Source organism: Enoplosus armatus, chromosome 16 (assembly GCF_043641665.1).
Source record: "Enoplosus armatus isolate fEnoArm2 chromosome 16, fEnoArm2.hap1, whole genome shotgun sequence".
Classification (NCBI taxonomy): Eukaryota; Metazoa; Chordata; class Actinopteri; order Centrarchiformes; family Enoplosidae; genus Enoplosus; species Enoplosus armatus.
Window position 1 is genome coordinate 22,385,896 of NC_092195.1, and position 19,917 is coordinate 22,405,812.

The following is a 19,917-nucleotide window of genomic DNA, read 5'->3' on the forward strand; positions in this document are numbered from 1 at the left end:
TACATCTGTTTACTTCTAGTGTTATTGATGCCAGTAGGGGGTGTGTCAGTTTATTGTATCAAGTATATTCAAATTATTACATTTTGTGTTGTCTCGCATGTAAATAGTTGTGTTTTCTCTGTTTTACTTGTTTAAACAACACAAACTACATGATTTTGGTCACGTGCCATTTGAGCCACAGAGAACATGAAGTTCTGTTCTGTTAGAATGTTCTGTTAACAGATTGTTGTTTGTGATTTTTGTTCCTCAGAGATGTTTCCAGAGCAGCAGACAGCTCCCACATCCAGCTGGACTCCAGTGAGTTTATTACACAACAAAACCCCCACAAAGAGACGGTTTGGGTGTCGTGCTGCTATGAAGGAGGCCTTGGGCGCTTTCACATGTCTGTGGCCAGCAGTTTGTTGTATCTGTCTAGATAATAAAATACAACTTTATTGTCCACAAAGGGGGAAAATTGTCTCTGGACTATCTGACAGTTCATTAAAACATACAAACATCCACACTGACAGTACGAATATACCAGCTTCCTGTTTTGTGCACTTCATCACGTCTACTCTACGTTTTGTGTTCAGGTTCCAGTTCCTTTGACTCTCAGAAAGTTGGTCCATCCATCTCCGTCACGTCTCCCATGAGCCCCAGTGTTCTGTCCGGACAGGTCTCTGTAAGTTTACCCAACATGCACCGCTCTGCCACACGACACACCCCACAGCCAATCAGCTCTCAGTTAACAGCTGTTTCCATGGTGATGTGTGTGTGTTTCAGACAGTGAACAGGCGTCCTCTGGTTCCCAGAATTCAGGTAACTGTAGATGTAGAGAGGAGCGAGACATCCGTCTGTTCCACCTTTGTTCTCTCTGTCTGTAGTTTTAGTTAGTTAGTTCACTCCACGTCCCGCCCACCAACTGGTTACCAAGTAACTAGTGACATAACGTCTGGTTACCAGGTAACCAGTAAAGTAACTAGGCTACAGCTGTCAGATAAATGTAGTGGAGTAGAAGTAGGAATCTTTTTTTCTCCAGGGTTCTGTCACTGTTGAATAGACTGTTCCACAGAGCTCAGCTGCTCTGTTGGGTTTCCCATGTGTTCTCTTTGGTTCTTCTTGTGTTCTGTAGGGCTCCTGTGTTGTTGTCAGGGTTTCTGCCTCTACCTTTGGGATTCTACTTCAGTTCTGTGGGCTTCTTGTGGTGTTCCATCGATCTCAGTCACTGTTCTAAATGATTCATCTCGTGTTCTAAATGGTTCTGCTAGTGCTGCTTAGGATTTAGCTTCTGTTCTATTGTCCACAACTATTCTTCTATGTGGTTCTTCTACTATTCTTTAGGGTTCCTCTGCTGTTGTTGAGGGTTCTGCCACTGTTTTACAGGGCTTTACAGGGCTTTATGTGTTTTATGGGGTTTGTCTGGTGTTTTATAAGGTTGTTTCTGTGTTTTTTGGGGTTCTGTTGATGTTCTACAGGGTGCGGCGACTGCTCTCAATGATTGTTCTATTCCTGAGTGTTCTGCTACTATTATACATGGTTCTACTTTGTTCTATTATACTCTAGTAGTGGATACTGCTTCTGGACTGTGGGGAGCTGCTGTAAATCCTCACTGTTCCACAGGGTTCTCCTCCTGTTGTTGGGGGTTCCTCTGCTGTTCTGTAGGCTGTATGCTCCCTCTGTTGTTCTCCAGGGTTCCTCTACAGCCTTTAAACCTGATTTTTTTACAGGTGAAGCTGTGGTATGATAAAGTCGGTCATCAGCTGATCGCCACCGTTCTTGGAGCCAAAGAACTTCCTGTCCGAGATGATGGCCGACCGAGGAACCCCTATGTCAAGATCTACTTCTTGCCAGACAGAAGGTAAAAAAAAGATGTCAGGTGATGATTAGAACACGTTAGTTCAGGTATATGTGACATGACGTATCTAAGATATTATTCCCAGTGTTCTTTGGTTCCTCGTCTGTGTTTTCTAATCCATGAGGGTGGCGGACTCCAACAGACTCAATAAACTGATCCGCAAGGCCAGTGACATTGTGGGGGTGGAGCTGGACTCTCTGACAGTGGTGTCAGAGAGGAGGATGCTGTCCAAGCTGAACGACATACATATACATTGCTGCTGTACATATTTTTCACTTTTATTTTTCACTTAGATATTGTAAATGTGTATATTTTTATTTTCTATTTCTTATTTTTATATTTTGTACATACTTTTATTTCTAAATTTATGCTGCTTTGTAATCTTGAATTGGAGCACCAGTACTATAAAATTTCCCCCTGGGGATCAATAAAGTATTTCTGATTCTGATTCTGATGTGGTTCTGCTGTAGAACCTGTAGAACCTCTGGTCTGGTTCTGTTTGACCAATTGTGTGTCCCGCTCTGTGATTGGCTGTTGATTGTCTCCTCTCCTCACAGTGATAAGAGTAAGCGGAGGACAAAGACGGTGAAGAAGACTGTGGAACCTCGGTGGAACCAGACCTTCATGTACTCTCCGGTCCATCGACGGGAGTTCAGAGAACGGATATTGGAGCTGACCGTCTGGGATCAGGCTCGAGTCCGAGAGGAGGAGAGCCAGTTCCTGGGAGAGGTCAGAACACACGGAGAACACAGAAAACATAGAACCTCATGTTTCAGATGTAGTCATCTCAAAGAAACATTCCACTGAAGATCTAAGTTCCGATCTCTAGAAGATCACTAGCTTTAGTCTTTTGACAAAAACGTTTATTAGTTTTAGTCACATTTTAGTTGTTTGATGAAAGTTTTTGTGAGTTTAATTGAAGTCTCACTTTTGTCATACATTTTTAGACCACAGCTGCTGCCATCTTTATTGTCTACAGTTACCATGGTTACAGGTGTTGTTTACCTGTTTTCATTTTGTCTTAGATATCGACACAGGAACTCTCAATAACACTAAAGTTGTCTTGAATCAGTAACACACTGTCCTCAATACACTCACTCATATAATTAGAGCCACCCGTAAAGCTGTAAACTCACCTGTTCAGTGTCTAAGGTTGAACTTTAGACCAGCAGATAAACTTAGTTATTAGATCAACATGTTGGGAAATCCTCTTCATGTTTACTGACACAAGAGTTGTATCAATCTGAACATCTGCAGCTGACAGCTGCACTCATTCTCACTGACGGACCACAAACTGCAGACATCAGCTTTTTGTAAACAGCGAGCTGCCGGCATATGGTCACAGTTTGTTCCAGCTGTTTTGCTTCTTGTCTGATTTCAGTGGGATTGTTGATGAATTTAGTTCAGTTTTCGTCAGATAACATCACAGGGAGAGAAACAATGTTACTAAAATACAAGACACTGCTTATTATTTCAACAGTTCAAACAGATAAATCAACATCTGAAGCACAGAGATTATTGGCTGGTGGAGGAAACTGTTGGACCAATCAGGAGCTACAGTGTGTGATTCCATAGATTATACTCTTTATTATATTATAAAGAGTCAGCCTAGACCTGCTCTATATGTAAAGTGTCATGAGATGACTTTTGTTGTGATTTGGTGCTATATATATATATATATATATACATATATATAATAAAATTGAATTGAAATTGAATTGAATAGATGCATGTGCACTTTATAGTAATCTCCCAGTTGATCATCTATAATCAGTATATAAACATGTAATAATGATAAACGGCTGAAATTATAATGTAGCTGTTAGCAGATATAAGGACGTGTTTAAGTGTTTATTAATGTTCAGCAGTTGTTGTAACTTCTCCTATGAAGTTGTTTTAATATCAAGTCAAATCAAACTTTATTTATACAGCATCTTTCGTGCAGAATTGCAATACAAGGTGCTGAACAGTACAATGAAATACAATACAATGAAAGTAAATACAGAAATAATAATATAGGAAATAAGAAACATGGTAGAACAGAGAGACCAGTGTAGCACAGTAGAATTTATCAACAGCAGCAAAACCATTGATAGCAGTCTTCGGCAGAGGGAAAGCGTCCAAAGACTGCAGCTCACACACATTCTGTACAGCATGGTTTACATCCAACCTGATTTTTGTTATCTTGTCCCTAAAAAATGCTGCAAACTCTTCACATTTTGATGCTGAGGTGATGAGGAGTAGCCTTTTGGAGCTGGATTTATGAGGCTGGCAATAGTTGAGAAAAGCATTCTGGGGTTATTATGATTTTTAGAAATGAGCTGTGAGAAATGAGCTTGTCTTGCATTTTTGCTTTGTTGAAGATAGTGAGGTGTTCTTTAAAAATGTCATAATGGACTTGCAGCTTAGTTTTTATCCAGTTTTTCTTTAAATCAATAATATCCCCAGTTCTCCACAGTGGTTTCTTTTTAGAATTAATCTTCTTACATAGATTAAAATCACCTATGACCATAATGTTGTCATAATGTGTACTGACAAGAGACAATATTTCGCTGAATATATGTCTTAGGACACTGTTTGGGGCGTTTATATATTGTTAGAACAAGCAACACAGGGGGGTGAGATTTATAGCATAATGTTCAAAGGAGCAAACATCACCAGTAAGGATATTTCTACAGTCTAGGGTGTCAGCAAACACCCTAGACTTTTTTACCTTTTTACCATTCCTCATAGCGTGCTCAGAACTATACCATGGAGGGGACGTCTCAATAAGAACAGCAGGTCCATGGCTATTTAACAAGGTTTCTGTTAAAAACATGCAGTCAAGCTTTTGTTCAGATAAGAGTTTGTTGCTTAGGGATTGAATATTGGAAAGTGCCATATCTATTTTTTCCTGTCCTGTCGTTCTTGGTGCAGGACGTGGGACATTTAATGGGATGGAAATCAGATTACTTGCAATTATACCACGAGTAGTACAATTTAACTGATGGTTAGAGGATTTCACGTGTTGCCTGTTGGCAGAACTGGTATGAAATTAGAAACAGCCCAACTGGCAGAGTTTAGGGAGTATTTTTTAAGAAGTCCAGGCCTCCTGTAGTAACCACACAAGGTAACTGATTCAGTTGACTTTGTTCTATTGGCATGGGTGATGTGATTAGCTTGTGGAGACATGGCCTTTCAGCCAGTCAACTATGATAATGTGACGGATAGCAAAGTCCATGTTTGCATAGAGAAAGTGTGCACCAGTGTGGTTCTTATAGTATTCAGTACGGTTCCAGAAGAGGCCAAAATGATCAATGAAGTGGATTCCAAGGGTTGTGCACTCTGCCTTGAGCCAGTTGTGGAGAGAGAGAAGCCTGGTGAAGCGGCTGTAGCCAAGTCCAAAAGTTGGAATAGGACCAGAAATCAGGATCCTTTTGCCTGTGACTGGAGAGTAGCCAGGAGATGTCTGAAATCCTTCTTTAACATTTCAAACTCCTGGTGTCATCGACCCAACGTGCACAATGATGTATGTAACAATGCAGATGCAGCTGGAGCTTTCACTAGTTCTGTCTCTGCGATGGTGGTACTGCCAAACCAGGGGAGAGTAATATTATTTTCAGCCAGCCTGGATGTTCCTAAGACAACCATCGAGTCAATGTTCTGCTCATCTTCCTTGATCTGGTGCAAGGTTGAAATTCGCCACTCCAGCTCAGCCCACTGCGGTGTTGACTCGTAGAATTTGGCCCACAGGAGGCAATCAGCAGGGTCGTGAAGAAAGTGAAAGTTAGCTGATCTTTGTGTTTATGGGAATTTTTGACCATTCTTCCAGAAGCGCATTTGTGAGGTCACACACTGATGTTGGACGAGAAGGCCTGGCTCTCAGTCTCCGCTCTAATTCATCCCAAAGGTGTTCTATCGGGTTGAGGTCAGGACTCTGTGCAGGCCAGTCAAGTTCATCCACACCAAACTCTCTCATCCATGTCTTTGTGGACCTTGCTTTGTGCACTGGTGCACAGTCATGTTGGTACAGGAAGGGGCCATCCCCAAACTGTTCCCTCAAAGTTGGGAGCATGGCATTGTCCAAAATCTCTTGGTATGCTGAAGCATTCAGAGTTCCTTTCACTGGAACTAAGGGGCCAAGCCCAGCTCCTGAAAAACAACCCCACACCATAATCCCCCCTCCACCAAACTTTACACTTGGCACAATGCAGTCAGACAAGTACCGTTCTCCTGGTAACCGCCAAACCCAGACTTGTCCATCAGATCGCCAGGTGGTGAAGTGCGATTTGTCACTCCAGAGAACGCGTCTCCATTGCTCTAGAGTCCAGTGGCGGCGTGCTTTACACCACTGCATCCGACACTTTGCATTGCACTTGGTGATGTATGGCTTGGATGCAGCTGCTCGGCCATGGAAACCCATTCCATGAAGCTCTCTACACAATGTTCTTGAACTAATCTGAAGGCCACATGAAGTTTGCAGGTCTGTAGCGATTGACTCTGCAGAAAGTTGGCGACCTCTGCGCACTATGCGCCTCAGCATCCGCTGACCCCGCTCCGTCATTTTACGTGGCCTACCACTTCGTGGCTGAGTTGCTGTCGTTCCCAATCGCTTCCACTTTGTTATAATACCACTGACAGTTGACTGTGGAATATTTAGGAGCGAGGAAATTTCACGACTGGACTTGTTGCACAGGTGGCATCCTATCACAGTACCACGCTGGAATTCACTGAGCTCCTGAGAGCGACCCATTCTTTCACAAATGTTTGTAGAAACAGTCTGCATGCCTTGGTGCATGATTTTATACACCTGTGGCCATGGAAGTGATTGATTTCAATTATTTGGATGGGTGAGTGAATACTTTTGGCAATATAGTGTACATTTATCTTGAAACTTGACATAATGAGTGAAGTCTCTCTGCTAAACCACCTCTACTCTGTGAAGCTAATGGATTGAAATCCAATCAGAAAGGTGTTTTTCCTGCTGATAAAACACGTCATCTTCATCAATATTTCTGTTCATGTCAAATGGTCATTGAGTCATGGTTCGCTGCTGCCGAGTCACCAGATGAACAGCGCCTCGATTTAAATGTATTCCTGGACCTGTTCGGTCAGGAGGGCGTATCAAACTACAAGTCCTGAACAGTCTGTAGCGTTACCATTACACTCCTATTAATGTAAAGGCAGAACGGGCTAAGGCGCTAACACATTAGCTTCCGCTCACATAACAAGGTATGAAAGTAGCTACGTGGTTAGCTAGCTAGCTAATGTAGCACGATTATGAGTGACATGACCGTCTGCTCAGCTGTGTGTCCATCCTTCTGTCTGTCTGTCTGCCTGCCTACCTGCCTGTCTGTGTTCAGGTCCTCATAGAGCTGGACTCGGCCCTGTTGGACGATCAGCCTCACTGGTACAAACTGCAGCTTCATGACGTCTCCTCTCTGCCGCTGCCCAACGCCTCCCCCTACCTGCAGAGGAGAGGACTGCAGGCTGAAGACACAGTGAGCAGCAGGAGGCTGCAGAGTGAGACACACACACTGAACACACACTGATGATACTCACTGAACACACACTGATGATACACACTAATGATACACACTGAACACACACACTGAACACACACACTGAACACACACTGATGATACACACTGATGATACTCACTGAACACACACTGATGATACACACTAATGATACACACTGAACACACACTGAACACACACTGATGATACTCACTGAACACACACTGATGATACACACTAATGATACACACTGAACACACACACTGAACACACACTGATGATACACACTGAACACACACACTGAACACACACACTGATGATACTCACTGAGCACACACTGATGATACACACTAATGATACACACTGAACACACACACTGAACACACACTGATGATACACACTAATGATATACACTTTGTTTGTTTGTTTGTTTGTTTGTTTCCAGTCCACCATCTTGTTTTGTTTTTAATTTCTTTTGTCTTCTTTGTCTGTTGTTGATTTCGTTTTACTTTTCTCCCATGATGCTTTGCCAGACAAAGGTCCTTACTATAACTCAGGTAATAACAGCTGTATGTGTGTGTGTGTGTGTGTTGCTACTTATCTTAGAAACTGTTTAGGATGATAAATGTAAAACATCTGTAGACAGTTTTAATAAACATCTGTTTTTACATGACATTATCTGAGATCAGGCCACGCCCCCTGTCAGTCACAGGTGTCAGGTGACGTCTCAGATAAATTAGACTATTTTAGTTTTCCAGGTTCAGTTGGTTCAAACCTGTAAACTAGAAGAAATCGGGTCCTTCAAGGGTCTCAGGAGGCTTTAAGAGGGTTTTTCGGTTCTCTGAGAATGTTCCACATACAGTATACATGAAGTGGTTCTCCTTGAGAGGTTCCTTGGTAGAATTTTACAGGTTCTGGGACCCTAACCCTAACTCGGGGCTGTGCCTGGCTTGGTGAGAGGGGGTGAGCCCTCAGGGAAGGGGCTGTGTTGTAGTTCAGCAGGTGTAGTGTGAGAGAGGGTCTGGGTCTGGGGGCTGTGGTATATGCCCTTTTAAATGCCTGATTAAAATTTGTATTTTTAATTTTTTTTATTTCTCTTCTTAAACTGTATTCTCAAATAGATTTTAAATTCCATTATTAATTTGTGAATTAATAAATGTATTGATGTATGTATGATGGATTAATATTTTATAAATTATTTTTATAATTCCTCTTATTATTGCACATTAAAATATCAAATAATGAATACTTTGTTTTTTAGTTTGTTTATTTATAGATTAATACATTCATTTGTAAACAAATGTATTAATGCCTATTTTTGTTGTACAAATAGTTATTAATTAATGAAATGCTTTATTACTATTTCCGTGATTCTTGTGGTCCTCCTCCGTAGTAGGGCTGTCACGATCTTCCATTTCCACGATTCGATTTGATTTTTGATTTAAACATTTATGTTTATTATCCAACATATAGTGCCCTGTTCAAAAGTTCTCTGCTCAGTCGAAACTTTCTTGGTTTCCACAATTACTCTGCAGAGTTCCCCAAATTTAGACAGAGTGAAACCTGCAACTCTCATCAGAGTTGCAGCTTTGTTATTTGCCCCTGAAAGTCTGGCATTAATGTTACCTCCTGTGATCCGGTCCAGACGAGGCAGGAGGCTCCCAGGAAATGGACGGATGGTTAGTGGGTAAATGGCGTGGTGGGTGAAGCAAGGACGGGCAGCCTAACAAAAGGCGGGCTTTTTTTGACACGTTGGCAGGCTAGCGATGGACACTTTCGGACTATGTGACCACTTCCCTGTGTGTCCCTGGGTGTGTTGAAAAGTGCAGCTGAAGGCTACCGGTAAGCTACGCCGTGTCGACAATCAGACTGCTTTTGATCCAGCTGCTCCCTGAGCTGAACCAGCTCTACCTCCACCTGGGAGAACTGTTCCCTCATGATGTTCAGGGCCTCAGAGTTCTCTGGCAGGGGATGGTCAGTCTGTCTGGAGCAGGGAGAGAACAGGGGGGTTTGGCTCCCAGTGTTGTTAGGGTGTTTGTGAGAGTCTCTTTCTCCTTCTCAGCACTTAAAGCTGCGAAGTCAAGCTCAAACTGTCCAAGGTCACCTTTTATCACAGCGGTTCCATTTTTTAAATTTTTTAATAGTTTATTGTTATTGTGGTGGCGTCTGAGTCATCAAGTACACTTTACATCCATTACAAGTACCTGTTCTCTTTACCGCAGAGTAATGGGAGCTAATGACATTCAGCCAGACGTAACGTTCATCGGTCCATAATATTAAATTGCAAGTCTTACCGTCTTTGTAGTGGTCAAGGAACAGTATTTCTGGTCTGTCCCAAAGTGTTTTTTTGTTTATATTTACCCCTCGTTGTTTTGCTTTTAACAGCTGGGGGACATTTGATTGTTTCTGAGCATGTAGACATGATTCAGCCGTTCAACCTGTTCTATTGCTACTGCTGCTACTGATGTTGTTGCTAAGCAACCACAGCCCAACTGCAGTTTAGCTACTGTTAGCGTGTTAGCTGTTACTGTAAGAGTTTACTTTGAGTCTTCCCATAAACTTCTTCTTTTTTTTGTTAATTTTTTCTCGTTTGTTTCTTCTTTGTGTGTCCTGATCTCTCTTTGTCTCTTAAGTCCTCTTCCAACTGTATTTCCTCGATTTATCTCCTGGTGTATAGTGGTCACTCTTTTTATAATTTCCTTTTCCTTTCAATGTTTATCTAATTTTCGGACAGAAAACAACTGTTTCATTTAGAAGCTATCCTTAAGCATGACTGCTGTCAGTTCTCTCTCTCTGTCTCCCTCTCTCGTACATTATGTACTCTAGCTGTAATTACAGATACTGTATGCTGTAGCTGACTAGATCGATGATGGTCTTTCTGACAGGATGTCAGTGCTCTGATGTCTTTGGTTACTGAGATTCACTTGAGAAACTCTAAACTCTCCAGAAGACCTCAATGTGTTCGCGACCAATAGAAAAGCTCCGACCTGCTGTGGGATGCTGCAGCCCCCTCAGAATCCACACTTCCCGCATCCATGGTTGCAGTTGTCTTCAAGGCTGTCCCGGGAGTCTTTGAGAGGTTGATGGGATTTTGAGGTTCCTCAAGAGGATCTCAGTGGTCCTAATAGGGGTTCTAGGAATCCTGGCAGGGGTTCTGAAGGTGCTTATTGCCATTCCAACAAACTTTAAGCAACTCCAGGAGTTCTAAAAAGGTTCTAGAGGCAGTTAAGTGGGTTTCAGTAGTCCTCGATCTGTGTTCTCAATGATCTCAGAATTCAGGGGAGTTTGAGTGAAAAATATGAAGCTATCCTTTAATGTTCATGTGTAAAGTTGTTTCTTATCTCCCTGTACTGTGTGTGTGTGTGTGTGTGTGTGTGTCAGATTAGTTGACCTTACTGTAGAAGATTAAGGAGGAGTTGCTTACAGGCTTAAACATCGTCCCTCCCGCTCTCTCTCTCTCTGTCTCTCTCTCTCCCTCCCTCTCTCTGTGCAGGGTCTCAGAGGATCAGTGACAGTGAGTTTTCAGATTACGACTGTGAAGACGGCATCGGGGTGATATCAGGTGAACTCCATGTCCCATCATGCACCGCATGCAGCTCAGTGTTAAAGCCTGGTCAGACCAGAAGACATAACATGACTACAATGTTCCTCGCAGAACCACAGGAGACGCTTGTATAATGTAACATGACTACGATGTTCCTCTCAGAAACACAGGAGACTCTTATATAATGTAACATGACTACGATGTTCCTCGCAGAAACACAGGAGACTCTTATATAATGTAACATGACTACGATGTTCCTTGCAGAAACACAGGAGACTCTTATATAATGTAAGATGACTACGATGTTCCTCCCAGAAACACAGGAGACTCATGTAATGTAACATGACTACGATGTTCCTTGCAGAAACACAGGAGGCTCTTATATAATGTAACATGACTATGATGTTCCTTGCAGAAACACAGGAGACTCTTATATAATGTAAGATGATTACGATGTTCCTCCCAGAAACACAGGAGACTTTTATATAATGTAACATGACTACGATGTTCCTCCCAGAAACACAGGAGACTCTTATATAAGGTAACATGACTACGATGTTCCTCACAAAACCACAGGAGACTCATGTAATGTAACATGACTACGATGTTCCTCGCAGAAACACAGGAGACTCTTATATAAAGTAACATGACTACGATGTTCCTCTCAGAACCACAGGAGACTCTTATATAATGTAACATGACTACGATGTTCCTCCCAGAAACACAGGAGACCTTTATATAATGTAACATGACTACGATGTTCCTCCCAGAACCACAGGAGACTTATAAAATGTAACATGACTACGATGTTCCTCACAGAACCACAGGAGACTCTTATATAATATAACATGACTACAATGTTCCTCACAGAACCACAGGAGACTCTTATGTAATGTTACATGACTACGGTGTTCCTCGCAGAAACACAGGATACTATTATATAATGTAACATGACTACGATGTTCCTCACAGAACCACAGGAGACTATTATATAATGTAACATGACTACGATGTTCTCCACAGAACCACAGGAGTCTTATATAATGTAACATGACTACGATGTTCCTCACAGAACCACAGGAGACTCTTATATAATATAACATGACTACGATGTTCCTCACAGAACCACAGGAGACTATTATATAATGTAACATGACTACGATGTTCCTCCCAGAACCACAGGAAACTTGTGTAATGTAACATGACTACGATGTTCCTCGCAGAACCACAGGAGACTCTTATATAATGTAAGATGACTACGATGTTCCTCACAGAAACACAGGAGACTCTTATATAATGTAACATGACTACGATGTTCCTCCCAGAAACACAGGAGACTCTTATATAAGGTAACATGACTACGATGTTCCTCTCAGAAACACAGGAGACTCATGTAATGTAACATGACTACGATGTTCCTCGCAGAAACACAGGAGACTGGTGTAATGTAACATGACTACGATGTTCCTCCCAGAAACACAGGAGACTGGTGTAATGTAACATGACTACGATGTTCCTCCCAGAACCACATGAGACTATTATATAATGTAACATGACTACGATGTTCCTCGCAGAAACACAGGATACTATTATATAATGTAACATGACTACGATGTTCCTCACAGAACCACAGGAGACTATTATATAATGTAACATGACTACGATGTTCTCCACAGAACCACAGGAGTCTTATATAATGTAACATGACTACGATGTTCCTCACAGAACCACAGGAGACTCTTATATAATATAACATGACTACGATGTTCCTCACAGAACCACAGGAGACTCTTATATAATGTAACATGACTACGATGTTCTTCACAGAACCACAGGAGACTCATGTAATGTAACATGACTACGATGTTCCTCACAGAACCACAGGAGACTCTTATATAATGTAACATGACTACGATGTTCCTCACAGAACCACAGGAGACTATTATATAATGTAACATGACTACGATGTTCTTCACAGACTACGATGTTCCTCACAGAACCACAGGAGAGTCTTATTTAATGTAAATCACTGTGATTGCCTGTCTGTCTGTCTGTCTATCTGTGTCTCTACGTCTATCTCTCTCTCTCTGTCTCTTTCTGTCTGTCTGTCTGTCTGTCTGTCTGTCTGTCTGTCCCCCCCCCCCCTCTCTCTCTCAAACCCAACCGGTCAAAGCAGATGACCGCCCACCTAGAGTCTGGTTCTGCTCGAGGTTTCTGCCTCTTAAAAGGAAGTTTTTCCTTGCCACTGTCGCCAAAGTACTTGCTCATGGTGGGAACTGTTGGGTCTCTGTAATAACATTATAAAGAGTCGGTCTAGACCTGCTCTATTTTTAGCTCTATTAAGTGTCATGAGATGACTGTTGTGATTTGGCGCTATATAAATAAAATTGAATTGAATTGAATTGAATTGAATTGATTAAATGCTGGTCTGACGCTTCAACTCCCCCTCTTTTTCTCTGTGTGTCCAGAATACAGACAGAGTGGGCGGGACTTCCACAGCTCCACCCTCTCAGTGCCAGAGCAGGTGATGTCGTCCAATCACTGCTCTCGATCCGACGTGGTCAGGATGAGGTCACGGTCGCCGAGCCAACCGCCGCCTCAGAGGTAACCAGCTGTCTGTGCTTGTGTGTTCATTGTAACTCGAAATGTGGAGATGGAGTCGGATGAGATTCAGACATGTTAGACTGAGATGAACTGAGACGAGCGGACTTAATGTTGGATTCAGTAACGAGAATGGACATAATGAGACAAAACTGGATTCAATGACATGAGGTTCAGACTGTTTGAGATAACTTCAGATGTTGAGACAGGTGAATTAAGATAAGACAGTGAGACAGGATGTGAAATGAGAAAGTAATGATATGAGAGAAAGTGATTTAAGAGTCACCCTGATTTAGTGAGACCAGATGAGATGAGATTATATTAGATTAGATGAGATAATTCCAGATGTCGTGAAATGAGATGAGATGTGGCAGAATGAAATGATAGAACATAAAATCAAACAAAAAATATATGACATAAGGAGAGAAACGATTGGACACGATTAGATGAGATGATAGCGAATCAGATGAGACCAGATAGGACAATGAGATTAGACTAGAGTTGAAAAAAGATAAAATGAGATAACGTGAAACAAGATGAAGTGAAATGAGACCAGATTAGATAAGAGGAGATGAAATCACATGTTACATCAGACATAACATGAGATTAAACAAAATTCAATTAGATGACATGAGACAGGACACGAGATGAGATTAGAAGAGATGTGATCAGAGCAGATTAAATGAGATAAATCAGATATATTGTGTTCTGGCAGGAACATTATTTGGTTTAGATTAGTTTCTTCCAGTTCGAAATATTTGAAGCAGCTGTTTTTTACTGAACTTTATTTATTTAGGAACTGATGAATCTCTGGTGTCCAGACAGCCAATCAGCTTCACACCACTCACTGTCACTCTCCCTCCATCCCTCTGAACCATAGTATATAAAGATGGCCGACGCGTCTCCACTTCCTCCCACTGTACAGAAATGAAGCCAAACTCTTCCAGATACAACCGCTGCCATCTTGCACTGGCGATGTCATTTGGAGCCAGAGTCTGTGCAGTAGTAATTGGGAGGTGGAGCCATGCTATAGAGGTCCCACCCATACACCCGCCCGACCCAATTGCAAGCACTTCACAGTCAATCACAGCAATCAAATAACTAATTAAAACCAAACTTATAAAAATCAACACTTGAACAAACATCAGCTGATAAGAACGTCCTAAATTGACAGAAACCTTCTTTGGGAAAAATTTATTTGACATGTACATTTTTTTACTTTGGCCCATGTCCCTTCTGCTAACATGGAGTGGGCGGGGCTTATGATCTATACTGCAGCCAGCCACCAGGGGGCAAGACGTTTTGGCTTCATTTTTGAGGAGCTGTCATGTCGTCCATCTTTATATACAGTCTATCCCTCTGACCCACTGACCTCTGACCTGCTGACCTCTGACTTCTGACCTTTGACCTTTGACCTCTGGTTGCCAGCGGTAACCCTTTGTACCCGTTGTACCGGGAGGACGCGGTGCGGCTTCTGCGAGGCTCCAAACTGAGCCGAGCGTACTCTGATGCCTGCCAGTACAGCAGCCTGGACAGGTAACTATGGCAACACACAGCAACACACCTGACCTGGGTCACCTGGACACCGGCCAATCAGCCCACAAACTAGTCAATCAGGACATAATCTCGAAACCCATCGGCTATTGATGACTATTTAGCCTCTGGGGGCAACGGCCAATGTCGCGGGGCTTCCGGTGTAGCCAGCAAATATCCCAGATAACGGATGTCTGGGCCAAGACTTCCTCTTCCATGTGCTGGCCATAGTTTAAAGTACAATTACCAATCTCAGAACCCATCGTCTATCGTCTGACAATGATTTGAATGCAGATGCATTTTAAAAAAGCTGATAAAAAGCTGATCTCTAGGGTTCCGGGATTGATTAAAAAGCTAAATAGTCATCAACTGTCGATTGTTTCCGAGATGCGTTCCGCCTCTTTTGCTCTCCACACGGACTCTTTACCTGCATGCAACCAAGGAACAGACAACGGACTCCAGACGGAAACCAGAACACTTCCGATACCATGTCATTTGCAGATATGTGGAGTAGCAGTGTGGTATTGGTTTTAATACTAGTATTACTACTGGTTTTAATACTGGTTTAACTAGTGAGGTTTTAGTACTGTTGTGCTAGTTGTAGAACTGAAACCCTTCAATATCATAAAGAGTACGGTCTAGACCTGCTCTATGAAAAGTTCTCTGAGATAACTTATGTTGTGATTTGGAGCTATATAAATAACATTGAATTGAATTGGAAAACCAACACTACTATTGGTAGTAGTGTTCAGTACTGGTTGTTGTACTAGGGATACTGCTGGTTTTAGTACTGGTTGTAGCACTGCTTATGCTGGTTTTACTGGTTGCAGTACAGGTTGTAGTACTAGTTGTAGCACTGGTTATACTACGGGCTTTAGTACAAGTTATAGTCCAGGTTGTAGTAAAGGTTGTAGTCCTGGCCATAGTGCTAATTGTTGTACAGTTTGTAGTACTGGTCTGTCTGACTGTCTGTCTCTGTGTATTTAGGAGATCACTGAGGAGAATGTCTGTTGCCAACTCTCTCGATTCCCACGACAGGTACTGCAATTGTAGTAGGAATAATCACAGTTGTAGTAGTAGTAGTAGTATTCAGAGTACTAGTAGTTGCACTAGATGCAGGATAAAAGTCAACACCATCTCATCTACATGTGTGTGTTTTTCTGTGTGCAAGATATTTTAACGGGCCTAATCAAACTCCCTGGACAAACCACACGATGAATGGGAGCTGTGAGAACTACAGGTAAGCCCCAGGGGCTTATGGGTAATGTAGTGTTAGAGGATGGCGTCGTCTTCATAAAACATTAGCACTCAGTGATGTTTGAAAAAGATTTACTTCCTGTAAGATGTTGATCTGACAGTCGGGGTCAGACTTTGAAGAGGCGTGCCCTTCAGAGGACTTCTGAAGGACACAGAAGTCTGATTGTTGACTGTTGTCAGGTAGGATCTACCTGAAGGTGCAGGTGTGTTCTGGGGTCAAAAGTCAGTCAGAATTTGGTGATTTATCCTGTTCTGGAGTTTTGACATGTTTCTGTTCTTTAGTCAGGACTTCATTCCTGACTTCCCCTACGAACCTGACACCTACGACGAGGAACTTTTGAGGTAAACAGTCAGGCAGTTTGACATGCAGACAGTTTGAAGGATGTAGATATTAGCAGTTCTTCAGCCTCACTTCCTCCTTCATCCTTCCTTCCAAACTAGAGGCCTTTCTCAATACAGAGTACGTCAAGTTTAAATTTGTGTTCCTGGAAAGTCTAAACTGGGACAACAGCGTTCTTGTGATATCTCCAGCTGGACTCTGGTTCTGTCTATTTGGTTCTAGAAGTTTGTGACTGGACCTTTGAGTTGAGATTATTTGGTCACAGAGCAAGTGTACAGGTAAGAACACTGCGGTTCCGGTTACAAACTGATCATGCTGCATTCAAGATATCAAACTCTGTGTTGACAAAGGCCATAGAACTTCCCTAATTTCTCTCCCAGCATGCTTTGCTGTGTCTGCTCTCTCATTGAGACTGAATAAAGTGCCAAATTGTAGCAGGTTTTCCTTCAATTTTCTTCTGCTTTGGTGTTTGATTTCCATTCTTCAGTGCCTTAAACTCCCTGTTTAGCTGCCTCGCAGCCCTCCGAAGGTACGACCAGCCGACAGTCATCACTGTGATGTGATTAACTAACCCCCCTGCAGGTGCAGTGGTTGTCAGGGTGATGTGATTAACTAACCCTTCCCGCAGGTGCAATGGTTGTCATCGTGACAGTGGGTGACAGTTGTCATGGTGATGTGCAGGTACAGTCGGGGGATGGAACGACGGGATTATTACAGTCGCTCTCGGTCCGCTGACCAACGAGCGATGGTGGACCGGCCCGTGTACACACGTTCCCACTCTACTGACCGAGCTGATTCCGCTCATCTGAGATCCGGACGCTCCGCCCCCCCATCACCTGCCCCGACCAGGTGACCTGCAGCCGACCAATCAAAAAGTGGCTCTGCCTCCGTGATGTTTGTTGACTGGTTCTTATAAGAGAAGCATGACATCATCAGTCTGAACATGGGCCACACCCCCTTTTCTTTTAACCCCTCCCCCTCTGCTTCCTGATTGGCTCACAGTGACGTCACCGTCCTAACTACCTGTTGTTGTCTTTTTATCTTCTGTTGGGTATAATTCTTTTTTTTTGCACGTTTTGTTTGTTGGTTATTTCTTTGTTCGTTGGTTGTTTGTTGGTTGTGTGTTGATTGTGTTGCATGAGTTCCTGAGCTCCTGAAGCATTTTTGTTTTCTTTCTGAGAACAGATTTTTCAGTGTCTTCCCATCTACACTTAGGAAGTGGATTCATCATGCTGCTGTGAACTCAGGCTGAAGCCAAACCTCTTCTGGACTTGCAGACTTCAGTTATACAAACTGTGATGTGTCTGTAGTGTTCTCCTGTAAATCTTGTTTTTACTCCAGTGGTTAAACTTCTCACCTTGTTGCAGTGATGTACAGGTGTCCAGTACACTGTGACATCACTATTGGGTGTGGTTACAGGTACAACACTTCTGATCATAGCCAGAGGAGAAACACACTGATGTTAATTTGCTGTTGAAAGTGAGACGATGTAACTTTCCCTACAGCAGCCTCCATGTGCCCAAGTGGTAGTTAGAGAATATAACTAAATGCTAAAACGTAAACAAACGGTAGCACAGGTAGAAAAGAGTCATGAAGTCAGTGAAGTGACTCAGTAATGCCATTTATACAACAACATGTATGTATCTGACATTAGCTAGCATTAGCCACCAGAAGCTACTGGTCATGCCAGAGCAAGAAAGGTTGTATAAACAAAACCTCTGAGTGTATTAAACAACCAAGTATTGGTCCGTTTTTTGCTTATGTAGTCAACATTTTTTTTGTAAGAAGAGCATTGTGTTATTTTGTCTTTTAAAAGTTAAACACGTCAGCTATTGGCTACTGCAGATGATCTTCTCTGTGGACAGACTTTTGGAACAGCTCACTAGTTTGTATAAAAGTACAGAATTAACCTTTAAATTATGGTATTGTGTACCCACACTGGTCTGAGTGTGATCCTCTGCCAACCAGTTGGTCTGAGCCCGAGGAAACACAATTGAATACGAAACACTAAAACCATGGTGGGTGATTCTGTTTATTTATTTCTCGGGGTATGATGTATCCTTACAGCCAGCACCCCAAGGTTTTACCTGTACACCCAACACCAGCAGCGGTCTTCCATGAATGGTTTGGATTTGATTCAGGGATGATTGTGGGTCTAGTCTAAGTTCACAAAACTGGACTGGTACAGTCCTCAGCGCCTGTTAAGTTTGCAATTGCAGGGACATCTGGTCTTTTGGATTCAGCCTGATTGTGGTTTAATGACAACCGCACCAGCATGAGGACGCAACTCCCAACTTCTTCAAAACAGGAAGTAAACACAGGTTCTGATTGTTTTATCAGTGGCAGTACAATGAAATCACACAGCGGTCGTTGACCTGTTCAAAACAACAACTGAAGCCAAAACATTTGTCCTGGGGACACGCCTGGTTTAGTTTGGAGTGACTATAACAGATGACGTAACCTAAACATCAAGTGAAAACCAGTTCCAAGGTTTCTTTGTGCCAAACTATCTACTGATCAAACATTTCACTTCTGACTCCTGAGGTGATCAAACCATGGGGACAGTGATCAGTGCAAAGCACAAATCTACATAAACAAAAGCCTACGACCACTTTGACCCCTGACCTGTGACCTTGCAGCCACTGCCTTGCTTCTCTGCTGTTAGGTTGATAGTTTGATTCCGGTGTTTTTATCCAACAGGGTGAACCCACGAGGTGGATCGACCCAGACGAGTCCGTCAGGAACGCCGGTCTGCAGCCGCCGAGGACGGCAGCTGCCCATCGTCCCGCCCAAAGGAGCTCCAGACAGAAGTATGTGTGTTAGTTACCTGTCAGGTGACGCCTCCAACCAGCCAAGCAGCTGCTGGCAGTGTTCACATGATGCTGATCACAGTTACAGTACCTGTGCTATTTATTTATCAAAAACAGAGATTACAAAGTGCTTAACAAGGGGGGGAAAAGGAACAGAAAAAAGGAAAAACATACAACAAACCTGTTACTTGTGAATTTCACACATAAACCAACCTGCATGCACATGAATACACACATGCAGACACATTTACCCAAAGATTATAAAAATACATTTTCAGAATTGATTTAAAAGAGTTTATCAGGCAGGTTTTCCAGAGCCAAGGTGCTCTTTAGTGTGGACATGAGAACAGCCAACAGGTGAATAAAGACACAGTAATTCAGAGATAAAGTCTGCGGCCATAAAGTGCTTTAAAGGTAATGAGTAAAATATTGAAATTGATTCTGTTATAAACTTGTTGTCATTGTAAAGACATTGAGAGGGGAGTAATATGATTTCCTT

At 42.5% G+C, this 19,917-nt stretch overlaps 1 protein-coding gene across 1 annotated transcript in view; it reads left to right on the forward strand.

Annotated features, from left to right (window-relative positions):
- The window catches only part of LOC139298735 (regulating synaptic membrane exocytosis protein 2-like), a 46,451-nt gene that overhangs the window by 15,026 nt on the left and 11,508 nt on the right, over positions 1 to 19,917 (forward strand). Inside the window, exons 11-21 of the mRNA XM_070921483.1 lie at positions 251 to 297; positions 573 to 661; positions 763 to 798; positions 1,707 to 1,837; positions 2,392 to 2,563; positions 7,177 to 7,336; positions 7,867 to 7,890; positions 10,827 to 10,895; positions 13,346 to 13,481; positions 17,290 to 17,457; positions 19,309 to 19,418. Coding sequence (XP_070777584.1) covers positions 251 to 297; positions 573 to 661; positions 763 to 798; positions 1,707 to 1,837; positions 2,392 to 2,563; positions 7,177 to 7,336; positions 7,867 to 7,890; positions 10,827 to 10,895; positions 13,346 to 13,481; positions 17,290 to 17,457; positions 19,309 to 19,418 — 1,142 coding nt within the window. The remainder of the gene's footprint in view (positions 1 to 250; positions 298 to 572; positions 662 to 762; positions 799 to 1,706; positions 1,838 to 2,391; positions 2,564 to 7,176; positions 7,337 to 7,866; positions 7,891 to 10,826; positions 10,896 to 13,345; positions 13,482 to 17,289; positions 17,458 to 19,308; positions 19,419 to 19,917) is intronic.